The sequence below is a fragment of the Aplidium turbinatum genome, chromosome 11, assembly GCF_918807975.1.
Source record: "Aplidium turbinatum chromosome 11, kaAplTurb1.1, whole genome shotgun sequence".
Lineage (NCBI taxonomy): Eukaryota > Metazoa > Chordata > Ascidiacea > Aplousobranchia > Polyclinidae > Aplidium > Aplidium turbinatum.
In genome coordinates, this window is record NC_137482.1 from 21,601,651 (window position 1) to 21,618,903 (window position 17,253).

Below are 17,253 nucleotides of genomic sequence, written 5' to 3' on the forward strand. Positions count from 1 at the left end.
TTTCGCCAAACGTCACATTAATATAAAACCCTGTTGAAAATAATAGCAATGCAAAAAAGAGGACATTTGAGCATTTTCAAGTGTCCTCGGAGGACAATTCACTTTTTATGAAAAAAGAGGACAAACCCCCTAAACGAGGACATATGGTAGCCCTACTTCATTGGCGATATTTTGAAGTCAACGAGGATTGTTGAAAGCTGGTGTGACTTTGATCATCATCGGCCATGCCTGCATAAGGCGTCGGCAACCGTGAGTCTTCACAACGATCGATTGTCCATAGTTCTGATTATGTTTTCAAAATTTTGGTTTGTCCATGTTGAAAGATTTTTACTAATTTCCAAACGTGGACGCCCCCGGTGCAAATTGCAAAGTAAAATTGAAATTGAAAATGCAAAGTAAAATTCTAGTTTGTTTCAGTTGAAATTTGAAAATTCTAATCTAGACACGGAACACCATGGAACCACTAATTTTAACTCCTGTCTAATTTCAAAAGCTCTCCTTGTCTAAGTCTGTTTCCAGACAAAAAATCAACGGTTTTTTACAATAAATCAACGCCACTAGGGGTTGCGCACAAGATGACAAGTGAGATTACGCGATTTCACTGAAAGTTGCGACATTGGTTTGAACACTGAACAGCTGATGCAAAGCTCAAAGAAACAATATTGCCCAACATGCTGGCTCTATGGTGCAACTGCAAGAAACCAAAAAAGGCTGGCAGACGTGACATTTAAATATCACACGTCTTCTTCGATGATGAACTGAGCGGATCAAGTTGTTCCTTTTTCAAGGCACAACGGACAATGTTTCTCATTCATTTTCATAACGTTACTGTGTTGGGGTAAAAGAACATAACAAGCAGAACTGACGTGCAAATGATTTCTACCTGGAATACTTGTAAATCTATTGATCTTGCAGTCAGGGGGGCAATTCTTCCCCGAAGTAGTTTTTTGTTGATGCAATCGACATGTGGGCTATTAAAAAGCTGCAGAAAAGTTCAAAAGATGTCTATCAAATATATGTGACATTTAGCCATGTAGGCTAACAGTAGTCAAGGGCAGTGATATGCAAGTTTGTTGCGTTTCTTACCGGCAGCCTACTGTATAGTCGAATGTTTGTTTTTGCGGACGGCGCTTCCCTCAGATCTAATATAAACATTAGGTAGGAAGTCTACAGTGTTGTATTTTGTGCAAAACGTGTTTATTGACAAACTAAAAGCCTATCATATTGAACCATCCATTAGGCTACAAGGATAGGCCTATTATTGTTATGTTTGTTTTGTTGTAACTTAAATAAACTTTTCACCTTCTGTTACAGCATCATTTGACAGATTTTTACTGTTGATCTAGTAGGCTAAAGTACTCTTAAAATGCGCGATTTTAGGGAAATTTTTTTAAAATTTTCTGTGAGAGCTCTCCAGGATGAATCGCCTTAGGCAACACGTTGCAGGACTCCCTCAAATGTGCTATAATACTCATGCCCCTTCGAAATTTAATGCTGGTTACGCCCCCGCTTGCAGAAATTTCTTAGTTAGCCTAATTGCTTACCCGGACATCATTACAAGGCTCATCAATCCATAATTATTATATATTACATTATCATTATTATTTCCTGTCATCAGACAAGAATATACAACATGTTTGAATAAAAAAATAAAAGCCATAGCCTACAGTTGTACACAAAGTAGCCAGAACACATTTCAGCAATCAATCAATCAATCATTTTATTTTTTGTCATTAAGGCGTCCGGAGCGAAAAAGATACTAACTACAAAAATCGATATAGACCTACCAGCACGTTAATGAACGGGAAAAGGTGGCAAAACCTTGAAAGGTTTAAAACGTGCCTGAATGAAAAATCATGTACGATAGTAAGTCATGTACGATAGGCTATATGTCAGTAGTTAGCACGGCCACAAATCCCAACAAACAAATAGCAAAAAATAAAACAGAAACAGAGAGAAGCACACATGTAGCCTAGTAATGAATGACAGCCTAATGAAAAGTGTTGTGGATTGAATTTGCCAGTTCCAATATTGATGAGGATGAGCAGTCATAACAATAACAGGATGGAGAAAGAAAAGCGGACGTAAAAGAAACCCATCCTCATTCCTCAGGCAAAAGCCGGTTCGATGTGGCACAGGAGAGCAGGAGCTCTTAGTATGGTCAGACTGCACATCACACAGTAGCCTATAAGTCGATACAATACATTGCGATCGGCTCAGTAAAACTTTGCAGACTCTTTTTATGTCAAAATGAAAGCAATAATACCCAATAATGTCTCAAGTATTTGTAAAAGCAAAGCGACAGCATACGAATGAAAACTGCTATCAGCTGAGGATTTCGACTTGGACAACAAACCAGCACTTTATTTGAAATACGTAAATTTTTGTTTATTAGAAAATGTCATTAATTTGCAACTTCACGTTCCCAAATTGAATTTAAATTTCCATTACTCGACTTAAATGTTGCTCATTTTTAAGAAAGTAAAACTTTATAAAAAATCACAAAAATTCAAAACTATACAAAGCACTGCGGACGCCAAATGAAAAATCCATTGCCTCGGGAAGTTTTGGCGTCCAGTAATAATAGATGGTTAGCTATATGGAAATGAGCGTTAAACACACATCTAAGTCAATCAACAAAAAGGATATTGAACACCGTCGAAAATATACGCAACGATCATGTGACAAATTGTGAAACGAAATTAACACGTCAAATTTTCTGCCGAAATATGTTTGAAATGTCTTCGGCTTCCACATCATCATCAACCAATTTTGATTATACAGGACATGAATTAATCCTCATGTTAATTGAGGGTGTGTGGTCTCTCTGTCTGTGGAGAGCGAAGTAATTGGTAAATGGTTTCGAATTAACAACCAAAGGAAATTGTTTTTTCGTTGGAAACAAAATCGAAGTAAAGAATTTTGGATCAAAATACATGATTTCATAACGTTTTGTTTCCAACAATTCCACTGTAGATAAAACACATAAATTTTAGTTGAAAGTTGAACTGTCTTGTTAGGAATGTTATAAGATTCACAATGTACACTCGATAAGAGAAGAGTTAGAGATTGCAGATGTCGTAAGACTGTTCTGCAAAAATCTTTAATGAAAAAAGTTCAGTGAGTTTGCCATTAAAAAATGCACGACTAACAGTGACTTTCAGCTACCCAGATCATTTATACACCAAACTGTTCAACTATCACTGTTCATTTATACATACATCCAATAAGATAAAAAGTACAGTAAGAGCAAAGTAGATTTACAAACTCGTTTTCACATTGTTTTCAAAACTGGGTTAAATATTCAGTGAGATTTGTTGTACGTAGATTTATGATGCGTAGTACCGGCGATGAATATTTTTTCAACCATTGAATGAACTCACAATGGTGCAGTAACGCTGGTGAAGGTAATATATTGGGTTTGCAGGGTTCAGTAATAGAACAGCATTGTATGCGAAATGGCGATTCAAAGTGAACAACATCAGCCTTTTTAAAGACGGCTTGAAGCTAAAAAGCACAGAAAAAACTTATAACAGTTTCATAATTCGAAAAAAGCAAAACATCGTTTCCAATACGATATGTCTTCGAGGCCGGCAAAGGTCACGTGAAATTTTAAAGTATTTACGATGCTTTGTCAAGAGACAGTAACCACCAACCCAAATGGTCACGAAAAACAAATGAATGCTCAGCATCGACGTGGCTTCTCATAAGCAGCAACTTTTTCTCCAGACAGCAAATATGTTCTTCAAAATTTTATTGATAGCGTCTGTAAACGTTGAATCAACGTAAAAAGACTACTATGCCGGTGTGCTAACTCACAGCAAACAACGATGACGTCACTTGGACGATAAAGTGAAATATGGTTTTAACTTTTTGATATGATGTCGATAAAAATACGTAAGTTCCGTCACGATGTTTGAAATTTGTTCAAATTGTTTTTACACCAAAGTTTTTTCGTTTATTGCGTCATGTTGCCAGCACAATTCTACCTGCATATATATTGAAATACGATCCATAAAGTATTCACGAATGCATATGAGGAAGGGCAAAAATGAATCCAAATACAAAAAGAATAAATGGCACAAGGTTCAAACTGCATTGAACAACATTCCAAGAGGACTTACAACAAACCATAGTTTCACTTCACAGAAGATACAACTGCTTTGCTGCAATATGAGAAAATTAACATGACCCGTGGCATAAGATTCATTGATGGAGATACGATACGCGGATGATTTGGTTTTGTTGAGTGACACAATGGAAGATCTGAAAGAGAAATTTTAGAAGTGGAAGGAGTCGCTTCAATGTAAAGGTATGCGTGTCAACATCATAAAGACAAAGGTTGTAATAAGTGAAACGGAAGGGAAAATCACAATGAGCAAAATTGACCCTTGTGGAAGAAGAGTTGACCCCAAACTATCCGTTTTATTTTTAAGTATTTTTTTTTATCTGCAGTTTTATGCTTTTAACCATCGCTCCCTTTAACCTTTGATTGCAAACCATGATAACCTGTACGATACGAACTTCAGTCAGCATAGAAAAAGTACTACGCCAGTGGTTTTTCAGTTACTACCAACACTGCATATCAAAAAACGGACGGCCTTCTTTGGAACAAATCTAAACACAGCTCACAATTAGTTCCAAAAAATAACATCAGTTTATGCGCAATTGCGCATGAATAGAAAGCATGGAAATTTAATGTCGTTGAAAATTAAATGTAGTGTGGAGTGTTGTTGAAGACTACAAAGCAGGTTACTTCGTTCAGAAACCTTTGAAAGGTATTGTTCAAAGCGATCTTTTGCGATGGAGTTGTATTTGCATAACGACAAGATCTTATGCCCTTAGCAAGGAATGCTGTCTCTTGTGGGGACGAGTCTTCTCGTTTTTAAAGTCAAGGGCATGCTACAACCTACAACATCTGTAAGCTAGCCTACACGCGCAAACGCTGTTTTGCAGCCTTGCAGGGATAACGAATTATAGATTAAAGCTTCTAATATTTCCCCCCTTAGAACTCAGTAGAGCTAGGGCACAAGTTTCTCTATTTAAACTAGCGTGACATTCTTCTTTGCAGGGGACAATATGTTTAACAACCTTCAAAATGTCAAGGTGTGCCAGCAACATTAAAACGACGACAGTTTCAGGCTTCAACAGATTCACGTAAGTAATTGCAGAAGATCCAAGATTATTACCTCAACAGTTTTATTTCCTCTTCTACTTTGTAAAAGCGATTGACCATCAGTGTCTTCCTACAACCAACAGCAGTATCACATAAAAATACACTTATTTTTGATTTTTTACTCACTAGTCACAAGACTAATATTCTGTGATAAAAACTGATCATTCCCACCCCAGACAGCAAAATTCTTCATTTATTTATTAATCCAACGTCTGATGACGGATTTTGCTGTCTGGATTTACACCATTTGAAACGCCCTGCACTTCTTTCTCAGGAAGCAGTATCAGTATTTTTACAATGAATAAACGTTCGCAGACGTATAATGCGAAAAGCACGGTCGCCTGAGTTGTTTGACGTGACTGGGCCGAGATGGCTTTCCATCGAAAACAAGCGCAACAACTGGGATTGATCAAAACAAAGGCAATGGAAGAAGTTTCACGGTTTCTAGTTGGCACGGTTTCTAGAAACGATAATTGTCCGAATGAACACCCAGACTTTTTGCATACCGTTTCTAGTTTACGAAAAGTTGAAAAGTTTAACGAATTTGTGTCAAGATTTCATAATTTTAATTCTAATCGATCCAGGGAAGCTGAACAACTCACAACAGACACAAATCAAACGTCAATGTTCACCTAACTGATTTGTTTGATTGAGGCCGCAGAACGCAAACTTTGCATACGGTAACCAAAAGCATGACTTACCGGGCCATGACGACAGTAATTCGATGTTTGTTTGTTATTTGATGCCAAGATGTGATTGCTGTTTAGAAATGTTGCGTAACTCGATAAACAGCTTGTTGATCATTATAACGTCCATCAACGTTGAACAATAAAAAATGTCCTTTGTTCGCTCCGCCCTTGTGCAAGATATCATAACAGCACCAATAGCTCCAATACGTCATTGATTGTCGACGTGACTAACTCGGTGTCAAGAATGGTGTCTTTGTTAGGTTCCTCTTCGGGTATTTAACGATAGGTCACTGTGGGTTTTTTCCATCCACCGATGTTTAAGGAACATATGACATGAATCTTTCTTAGAGCAAGAATATTACAATAAATATTTTTGCAGAATTTATTGCAAATCGTTCACTTTTCCACAGATTAACCGGAGAGCTTGCGGATGAATGTTGAGACTGTGCTTGCAAATGCACAGTGCGAATTCTGGCAATCCCATTTAGTCGAACTGAAAAGGTACCCATACGCTTTCATGTACATAGTAGTTGACGGTACAGCTTGTCAGTTTCAATGGTGGCTAGAACATGTAGTGTTCGTGTAGTGGTTTGTATTCTATTAAGCCAAGCATGGGGATTTTAACACGATCAGTTTCATTATAAACTTGCCTTCCTCACAACCAGACTTGGATACACGGTGAAGATGCTCTCGCAGCGGTGGTGATGTTGAAGATCTCTGATGATGCGCAAATGGCTTGCTGGCATACAACAAGCAGTAAATCCGTATATGACAGAAATCTCGAATGAATCTATTCATTTCAAGGTGCATGACATGCATTAACTGCTATCCTTTGCTTGACTGCGAAGCAAATGTCATGTAATAATATGACAATAACGTCAGTTAAAGATCTTTGAGAAACTCAACGATAACAATTTTTGCCACAATGAACAGGTCATACAGTTCTGAATAAAGTTTGCATAATTTACAAATTTTCAAAAATGTTCTTGAATTCCATCAGTTTCTGTATGGAAGAAACATCGTCATACATTTCATTGGCGATATTTTGAAGCCAAGGAGGATTGTTGAAAGTTGGTGTGACTAGTAAATACATCGACGTGAGCATGGATATGACACAGTGAACTGTTTTGGTGACTCTGTTAAATGTTGCTTTAAACTAATCAGAAACATTAGTATCATCGTTATCGTCATTTTCTTTCTCAGATTCAACTCTGCTGTCATCCTGGAGTAAAGAATCTTCAGCGTCGGGTGGTGCTGGACCTCTTGGAGACAGAGAGTCTAAGTATCCACTGCCCATGATATCTTCATCCGAGTTAAGTTCATCACTTTGTTCATCTTCAACGTGATGAAAAGGGTAGAGGGAATGATGGTGTCTGTCATCCGGGTGTCCCGTGATCATGTGGATGATGTAGTACTCGCGATTATTGCGTCCAGACGGTGTTCTGAAGACACAATTCAAAGATACAAAGAGTGCTTTTCACGTTTCAATATGTTACGGTCAAATGGTATTTTTTAACTGTCATGCTTTCAAAAATTCAGCTATCATGGCATTGCAAGCTAAACTGATATACATGGCAGTTAAAAGATCATTTTAATCTTAGAACAGTGACATTTTTACTGTTTCAAGCACTTTCAACAAAATTCGTTTCCAATACGAGGGCTCCTCAAAACTCCATTTGAACAGAATTACGTTGAACGTATTGAAACACAAAACTACAATATTTAGTTGGAGCTCAGAATAATAAATCTATGCCCAGTATTGATTCATTGAAAGCTGAAGTCACTAGGATAGCCAGACTGACAGGAGACCTATGCAACCATCTTAAAAACAGCCTCTATTAATTATGGCCCTGAGAGTATGTGAAACTGATCACACACAACATTGAAGTGTGAAATATGTTTTCATCATATCTAAATCTATGTACACAACTACAACACAACTGCAAGGTTGTGTTGTATTTGTGCAAGCTGGGTAATCGCTACATTGGTGGAGTTTTGAGTTGCAGTTCACTTTGATTACATCAAACCATACCGTAGCGATCAATAACACAGGCCTTATGAAATGATTTGCGTTCTTCTAGTGACTGTACCAAGCTACCACCTTTGGTGATACGAATGATATGGGAGCAAGTCTTTTAGGCGCTGACAGTTAGGCGCTGGTCTAATAGGCGTGCACACTGTGGCGTCTGGATTTTTAGGTGCGGAGCACTGTGGCGCCCGGTCATTTAGGTGCTATTCCTAGTAAAGTCTGTAGATTGTATCAGCATGGCAGCTTGCCAGAGAATTATATCATGGCTTCCGTGAGTGAAGCTGCTTAAACCGGCAATGCTTTTCACACAAAATGTTTCTCCATCAATTTCTCGATCAAAAAAAATGTAGACTAAATTAGGTAAACTTTTTGCTTAAATTTTTCCAAATTTCTCCATAATCATTCTGCTGTACCTCCTAAAGCATTGCGCGCACAAACGAAGTAAAATTTTTCTCATGTGCAGAATTGTTTTGGCATTCGATTAAACTACATATATTTTCATATTATTGTATCATGCTTGGGTAGTAAAGATTATAATGAAGTACACTTTTCTGCCAATTCTTAATTTTTTTAGAAATTAGAAAAAATACCGTATGGAAAAGTTGCTAGTTGTACATTGAATGTTTTAAATTTTATTGCAAAGCTTTGCATCTTCGGATAGCTGAAGATGTATGCTTTCATTTGGTGTCAAGATTGTGCGTCCAAGTCGATCACATGAGATGTTTTTACGGCGTAAATACAACAGATTTGTGTGAAAAATGTCTGGTTATTTACGGTACATTTTTTACTGATGTTTAGTGTAGTTATTATTTGACTTACATAACTAAAAGTGAACTCAGTCGTGCTCGGAAACTTGAATAATTTATTGATAAAGCTTTCGCCGACGCAAACCTGGACTAACAACAAATAAATGCTGAACACGCGCATTAAAAAAACAACATATTTTTCTGTTCAATATAACATTTTATGTGAAAATCATTGCCGGTTTAAGCAGTTTCACTCACGGAAGCCATAACATATTTTTCTGTTCAATATAACATTTTGTGTGAAAATCATTGCCGGTTTAAGTAGCTTCACTCACTGAAGCCATAACATATTTTTCTCTTCAATATAATATTTTGTGTGAAAATCATTGCCGGTTTAAACAGCTTCTCACCCATATATTTTTTCTGTTGAATATAACATTTTGTGTGAAAAAGCATTGCCGGTTTAAGCAACTTCACTCACTGAAGCCATTACCAACAACGCACACGCATTAACAAAACAATATATTTTCCTGTTCAATATAATATTTTGTGTGAAAAGCATTGCCCTACGCCCCTACCTGCTAAGCTGATACAATCTACAAACTTTACTTGGAATAGCACCTAATTGAACGGGCGCCACAGTGCTCCGCACCTAAACATCCAGACGACACAGTGTGCGCGCCTATTAGACCAGCGCCTAACTGTCTGCGCCTAAAAGACGTGGACCCAATGATATCCAGCTTTTTATTTCCGCGTTTTATTTCATTGTGTTGATTAAACTGGGCGGCAATCTTGTTGTTTAAACTTTGGTTCTTGCAACTTTCTTCCTGTTGTCAATATGACTTTGTGTTGGGCCATTTGCTGGTGAACAGGTTGCGTTTACCTGTTTGGGCTCCCTTGATAATGTTGGTCGAGCTGACTGACGAAACGTCGGAAACGAAAGCTGGGTATCATTCTTAGCATCAGATGTAGCCCAGTACAGTCACCAGAAGAACACAAGTTATTTCATAATCAATGCATGGTGATTGGTGAACAGTCTCAACATGCCTTGGCAGCATGCAAACTATAATCATGACTGGAGGCCAGGATTAAGTACGGGTAGCTGCCCAGTGCCCAGGAGGGCTAGGTTTTTTTATAAAGAAAAAATAAAATAAACAATTAATACTGCAAAGTTTGGGTGTTCAATGTTCATAGGAATTGGTATCTTTCCGAGCACTGGTTTTGTTGCAACTAGTTAGCATTAGCTTTGTTGCAACTAGTGCTAGAATTGTTAAAGTCTGTACAGTGTACAGTGTACATGAATATGAGCTAATATCAAATGCTTGTGACACCATAAAGCTGTCTCCAATCACAAATTCTTGAACCAAAAGGGCTCAACTACAAATTACACTTACGGAGGATTTGCATCAGAAAACACTCGATCATCATACTCATCATTTACAGAATCCTCATTATCCATTAACTCCACTTCTTCAATTGTTGGTTCATTGGGACTCATCATCATTGCGATTACCTGATAATTGAAGAAAAGTATTCTGCATTTAATCATGAAATTCAAACAATTTCTATTGTGGTAGTACTTTTATATCTTATGTTTTCTGTCAATCAAAAAAATTTGCACAAAAAAGCTATTCCAATGCACATGCACAAAAATATAACAACCAGCAAACTACGTACTGACGAAATCGGTTAATCGTATCAGCCGTTTTGATACAATTATCCAATTGATATCGTAGTGATGCACCGGAGGCAACATTTTGGACAAAGGCAGGATGTTCTAGCCAGAGAATTGCAAGGCTGAAGCCTCCGGCCTTTGGTAATATTTACTTCATATATGTAAACAATGTTCCAACCCAGGGGTTGTATACCACACTCACCAAGCACTCTAAAAGACGGAATGGCCAGTTTCGGTGAGTCCGATTCGGTGAGTCCGCTGATCCCTTAACGGGGGATTTTTTTTTTAAATTATCGGGTATCATAGCCTAATTATCATTGCCGTTTTAGGGTTAGGGGTTAGAGGTTAGGAACTCACCGAATAGTAGCAGACCCCTAAAAGAAGCCTCGAGGCAATTGGCAATGTTTAGGATCCTTTAAAAGGGTCCCTTCAAGAGTAAACCATTGGGTAGATTTCAAATTGGGCAATGTTTTCTATCACTCCGATATAGCATTGTTTTTAAGATATTGAAATTTTTTGATTAACATCATTGATCCCATTATCAATGTTATGTTCCCCGTCTCCTATATATGCAACAAAGAGTTCTGGGAAGTACAATGACTTTGGGATCGAGTAAAATGAATATTTGTCAAGAAAATTAAACAAAGAAATACTTTGAAGTGGCCCTTTATAAATCAATGATGCAAATTTGCAACATGTTGTACTCCTAAATATTTCGTGTTGGTTGTAGGCCTACTAGGTTAACATCTTTTGAAAAAAAATCTTGACTGATGTTACAGGTAACATGTGTCCCCTATTCTTGCATAATTTTGCATTAACACAATGATACAAAAAAAGATTTATTTAAGGCTAAGAACCTGACCATAGGCAGTAGGCACACACACCTCCAATCCGGAACCAAAGTTGAAAAATGTGGCTGGAGCCGGAACCGGAGGTCGTTTCATCACCATAATGATATGTTTAGCTAATTTGCTCAAGAGATTTATTGCAATCAGGCATTATTGGTGGAAATTTGCATATCTTAACTCGATTGCATCGGGCTTCACAACTGTGTGGTTTAATCCTACAACTGTTTAACCCAACAAGTCCAATTAAACTTGGAGGAGTTTATTAGTGCTTTGTTACACTTACACAACACAGTGCATTACCAGCAATCGGTAGTACGATGTACGAACAACGCATTTTCCCGCAAACTGTGACAAACAAACTCCTTTTATCTTTAACGATCTCTGAGAAGTCAAAGACGAACTTGGACCGCTTGCATCTTTGTTTCAAGCGTGTTATTTTTAGACCTGTTGCAGTGTAAATTTATGCCTTTGCCCCTTCTTTCACCTTAACGAAGTCCAGCTGTGTAAAGATTAGATCTTTGTGGTGCGATGTTAATCACATAACAGCAAAAAAAATTCAAATAAATATGTTGCGTATATGTATATATACATAGGCGTCGACTTTTTCTTAGAAGAGGGGAATTCTGGGTGGGCGAGAGTTTTCAAACAGATTTCATTGAAAGTGTATGTTTGCAAATTCGCAATGGTTAGTCTTTCTCACCAAGACTGCGTTTAGCGTCGCTGCAGCAATTAAGCTTTAATAGATTTGATGTTTGCTTTCTTGCGCCTTTCTTATGAGCGCTGCTAAACTAAACAAACTTTATTTATGTTTTCCTTTGCGACCTAAAAAGCGCGTTACTCGTGATCTGTTATCTTTAAAGTGGCGCCTTCGGATTTGCCGCATTTTGATTTGTATAAAGCGACTGTTTCAGCACGGGTTTAGTTTGCATCGGTTATTTTATTGTCATGTTCATTATGATGTCATATTCATATTCCCTTACGCCAGGGGTTCTTAAACTTTTTTTAACGCGGACCCCTTAAAAAAAATTTGGTTTGCGTGGACCCCCTTTGTGGCCTAGTCAAAGAAAAATTTTTGATCAGCATGAATTGGATATAACGCAATAAAATTAAAATGAATTGGTAACAAAATTTATGTTTTATTAAATTCAAGAAATAGCTAATGCAGATTGTTTTTCAATATCTTCAATTCTTCATTAGGGGAAGGTCGGGTTAGTTGAGCCACTTTTTGCATTTTTGCAATTTTTTTTTATATGAGTTGCTTTTATTTCTTCATTCACAGTGCTCTACCTTCTGCGTATATTAAACAATATTTGTAGGAAATTTACAAGCCTTATCGAATGACGACAACCGGGTCCACAGGTGTTTAAAAACCTGTAGTCAAATGGCTCAACTAACACCATGGTAAGGGTTAGTTGAGCCACAGACTGGGGTTAGTTGAGCCTCATTTATTTTTTTTGAAAACACAAATTTAACCACGTTTCTTTTCCAATCCTTAGTTCATATTTGAAGTAATCATATCAATGTATGAAAACAGGTTTACAATTGTTCCAAGAGTCACTTGTAACTCAATGTGCAGATAAAATAATGAAGGTATTGCTACGGCATCCAAATAACACCATTTCATTATTTTATAGCTTGACCACGTTTAAGAGCTTTTGTTGAGTTTTATGTAGTTCAAAGAGATTTACTGGACCGTAAACAGACTTATCCAACGGCTGCAATCTATGTAAGGTGTGTGGAGGTATCGTAAGCATTATAACGCCCTTTATACACTGGCTCAACTAACACCGAAGGCAGTGGCTCAACTAACACCTTAACTATACCGCCATGAAAATGTTAAAACTACAGCAAAACTTCATGGCACACCATGCCGCTTTTTATTCAGAACGTAGCTTGTTTGGTAAGCTACCTAACAAATTAAATGAAACTGTCTCAGTAACCAAGTATAAAAAAATATTATTGGACATACCTCTATTTTCAAAATCTACTTTCGAGAGAAATCGTGGCTCCTTGACGGCGTAGCTCAGCGGGTTGGATGCCTGCTAGGATGGGTAGGCAGTCCGTTGGAGTGGGACGCAGGCATCCAGTCACAGTACGCAGTGCGTCGTTGATGGCGGTATCAATCTGGTTGGTGTGAGAACTATGACACCAGACCGGCGCGCAGTACTCAGCGGTGGAATGAACAAGGGCTAGGGTAGCTGTACGAAGAGTTTTAGCACCAGCTCCCCAGCCGGAACCCGCCAATCGCCTCAAAAGTGCGACGCGTGTAGATAGTTTTTTGCGCAGTGACTTCAAGTGCCGGCGGTACGTGAGTGACCTGTCCAGGGTTATGCCGAGGTATGTAGGTTCGGCACAATAGGGCAAGTGTTCCCCATCAATCTTGATGTTTATCTCACGCTGTGCCTCCCGGTTGTTAAGGTGGAAGGCCGCCGACACTGTCTTTGACTTGCTGAGCTGTAGCTTCCATTTCTGGAGGTATGCTGATAGTGTTTGCACGTCTTGGCTGAGGTTCTTCTCCACTGACTGCCAGTTTCCTGCTGAGTGCAGGAGTGCCAGGTCGTCTGCGTAAGCATATTTCCTGGAGATGGTGGGGGGCAAGTCGTAGGTGTATATGTTGAACAGGAAAGGAGCCAAGACTGAGCCCTGTGGGACGCCGTTTTTAAGTCGGCGTAGTCTGCTTCGACGACCGCTACCGGTTGTGAGGGTAAAACTGCGGTTTTGCACAAGTTCCATCATCATATGGACCATGTGTCTGTCGGGGAGCAGACGGAGTAACTTGCAGGTAAGGCCGCTATGCCATACGGTGTCATAGGCAGCCGTGAGATCAACAAACACGGCGCCAGCTTTCTTCTTAGCCGAGAAGCAGTCCTCAATGTCTTGGGTCATAAGTGTGACCTGATCTACGGTTGATCGAAACCAGCTTGTTCACGGGGGAGCTGCGGATCTATTATTGGTTCGACACGGGCGTAGATGAGTCTCTCGAGGATCTTGAAGGGGATGCAGAGCAGTGAGATTGGACGGTAACTCTTCGGGTCCCCTGGGGGCTTCTTCGGCTTAGGGACTGCAACCACAAGGGCTCTTCTCCAGATTCTGGGAATTCTAAGGTGGCGCAAACAGCAGGAAAGGAAGTCTTTTAACCAGGACTTTAAGGAGGCAGCAGCATGGAGTATCAACTCCGGGCATAGGTGGTCAGGGCCCGGGGCTTTACCTGGCTTTATGTGCTGGAGGGCAGCAAAAATTCTTCCGGGGTGAACTCACCCGAGATGTTGTCCCCGTCTGGAGTTGTTACCCTCCAGAGGTCCGTCATTTCTTGCAAGACGGATCTATCTGATTCACGGTCTCTCGATTTGTATTTCCCTTTCTCCACAAGTTGTGAGGCGATGGAATTTGCTGAAACGGGACATTGTTGACGAGAGGCACGTGATCTGCCAGTTAGGTTGTTCAGTGTACTCCATGCTATGCGGCTGGAGTGCGTGAAGTCGATTGATTTAACAGCTTCTGTCCAGCGCTCCTTCCTCTTTAAGTCCAGCCTTGCCAGCAGAGCTGTTGGTATCATTGCCCTGAGGGGCGTGGAGGAAGTCGGAGTAGAGGCTTTCGCACTTCTTATCCCAGCACGGTATGTAGGTCTTTCGTCGGCCGCGAGAGATGGATTGTTTTGCCGCTGATGTTATTGCATCACAAAAGTCCTGGTAGGCTTCTTCCACGTTGTTGGTGTGAGGGGATGGGAGATACTGTGTGGCTTCATTGGTGAGGAGGCTATAGTACTCCCAGTTAGCCATTCTGAAGTTCCATCGATTAACAGGCTTGCTTGGGACAGGCATTATGAGCGTTGGAGCCGTGATAATCGAGGATCGATGTTGGGACCTGGGGAACTTCTCTAGCACACGTCTGTCCGGTTGGCAATTATCGGGGTCATCACTTGCGAAAGCCAGATCGGGGTTTGTACCAGTGTTCCAGCGTTCGGAGAAGAAGCTCGCTGCACCCTTGGGATCATGCAGTAGGGTGAGGTTGTTATTGGCTGACCATGAGGCCAGGCTTTCTCCGTCGGTGTTGGTGGTGTTGTAGCCCCAGTCAACGTGGTGGCAATTAAAATCGCCAGCATAGAGGCTGGGTTGGAGGAACACTGGGATGGCTGTTGGTGTTAAGCGTGAGGGTGGTGGCTTATAGAGATTGATGATGTGATAGCCTGATATGTCTATGCATAACCACTCTATCTCCGACGGGGCACTGGACTGGTCTATTGGCGTCCAGCTCAGTTGCTCATGGACAAACGTGGCGAGGCCGTGTTTCCTGCTGATGGTTGCGCCTGCGAGTGTGAAGTTGGGTAATACCAACTTATCCACAGATGTGCAGTGGGTCTCCTGGAGGAGAATAACGAGGGCCTGATGTTTTGTGGCCAGATACTCGATGATACTGAGCTTGCTGGCCGTAATGCCCTCGGTGTTCAGCTGCAGTACGGTGGGTCGTTGGTACTTTTCGACAGAGGAGCTGCCACGCCCTGAGAAGGGCATTTCCCTATCCACCCTGGGCTGAACCTGGGCCTGGTTTGCTCGAGTGTGACAAGCTTTGTTTCGCATATCTTTTCTCAAAATTTATTCCATTTTTGGAATTATACACTAAGATTTCCATTGTGCCTTCATGGACCCCCTAAAACTAGTCTGCGGACCCCTTGGGGGTCCACGGACTCCAGTTTAAGAACCCCTGCCTTACGCTGACCCGGAATTGAAGTTTGATTGTGACGATACGAAAATAAGATCATTCGGAGAAAAGATCAAACGTGACTTTCTCTCACCAGGAATTGCCAGCGTGTGGCAGTTGCTGTAGCAACAACAATGCAGTGAGTAGCGCCTTTTTTCATCGCAGCGTTGTTGCGGAATTGCTTTGTTCTGTAGGATACTTAGCGAGAGACATAGCGTAAAACAAGAAGTTGCACTACAGTTGGTTGGATAATTCAGCATTTAACAAAAACTTAAATAATCGTAACGAACACTTCATAAGTGTCATGAAAACAGGGTGGGCGAAACATATTTTGCCCACCCTCGTTTCACGGCAGGGTGGGCATTGCCCACCCGGCCCACCCTATTTCGACGCCTATGTATATATATATACATTTAATACTACATGTGATCATACAGGACTATAAAAAGTCTATCGTATGGTCATATAGACTGCATGGTCTGAATTAGAATTCAACAATTATATTATAATAGCACTTAAACACTTATACTTACTTAAAAGACTTTTCTTTTGAAGAAAATGATTGGATTACAAAAGGCAACTTACAAAAATTACACAACATAATATCGAAATGCCAAATAACCAGAAATAACTTGCATCGTTTCTGGTTGTACTCGATAATATCTTGGGTTCTTACAGATCATAATACATGAAGTAGACTCAATGCTATGTTTAAAAATAATAACTAGGGTAAGTTTTTAGTGACCTAAAATTGAAAAAGATTGACTTTATTGACGTAACAAAAATTTGACTGAGTGAAGCATTGTTTTATATCTAAAAGAAAATTGCATCAACAAACAACATTGAAATCCTCAACAGAACATGTTTGGACCAACTAAAGGCTATATAAGCAGGCAACTAACTCTGCAATAAACATCACGCTCACCAAGAACAAGAGTTGAAAATGTAATTGTAGCATAATGTAATGTGTCACATTTTCTGCATTAAAGTTTCTGTCCTTAGCCAGAAGTTTGTAAATTATCGAAAAAATTCTTTCTACAGAAGCACAGTGTTGGAGTAAACTGTACACAGCTGATCAAATATATGGTCTTTACATGTTAATTGTCAGTGATGTACGGATTGTACGCTAGGGTGCATCATCTCCCCCTTATTTTTTAAATCAAAGTTGTGCCATTGAGAAATGGTGTCCATTTTAGGTCAGATTCAGCCAAAAAAATTATGGGGGTTGTGGGACCCTCCCTACCACCACCTCCGCAACCCCCCAAATCCGCTTCACTAAAATCGCAATAACTCAAAAACCAAACAAGATAGACAAATGGTGTTTGGTATCAACATCATCGCAACTACTTGATTTAATTCAAATCTGCCAAAAAAATTTTCAATTTTATGTGA

General features: G+C 39.7%; 1 protein-coding gene across 1 annotated transcript; it reads right to left on the reverse strand.

The window, feature by feature from the left end:
• Positions 1-1,566: 1,566 nt before the first annotated feature.
• Positions 1,567-16,601, reverse strand: LOC145779827 (uncharacterized). Its single transcript, XM_082591478.1, has 3 exons — positions 16,395-16,601; positions 10,035-10,153; positions 1,567-7,307 (listed from the first exon to the last, which is right to left on the reverse strand). The coding sequence occupies exons 2-3, from the start codon at positions 10,142-10,144 to the stop codon at positions 7,022-7,024; spliced, it is 396 nt and encodes a 131-aa protein (XP_082447604.1). The 5' UTR covers positions 10,145-10,153; positions 16,395-16,601; the 3' UTR covers positions 1,567-7,021.
• Between the last annotated feature and the right edge of the window lie 652 nt (positions 16,602-17,253).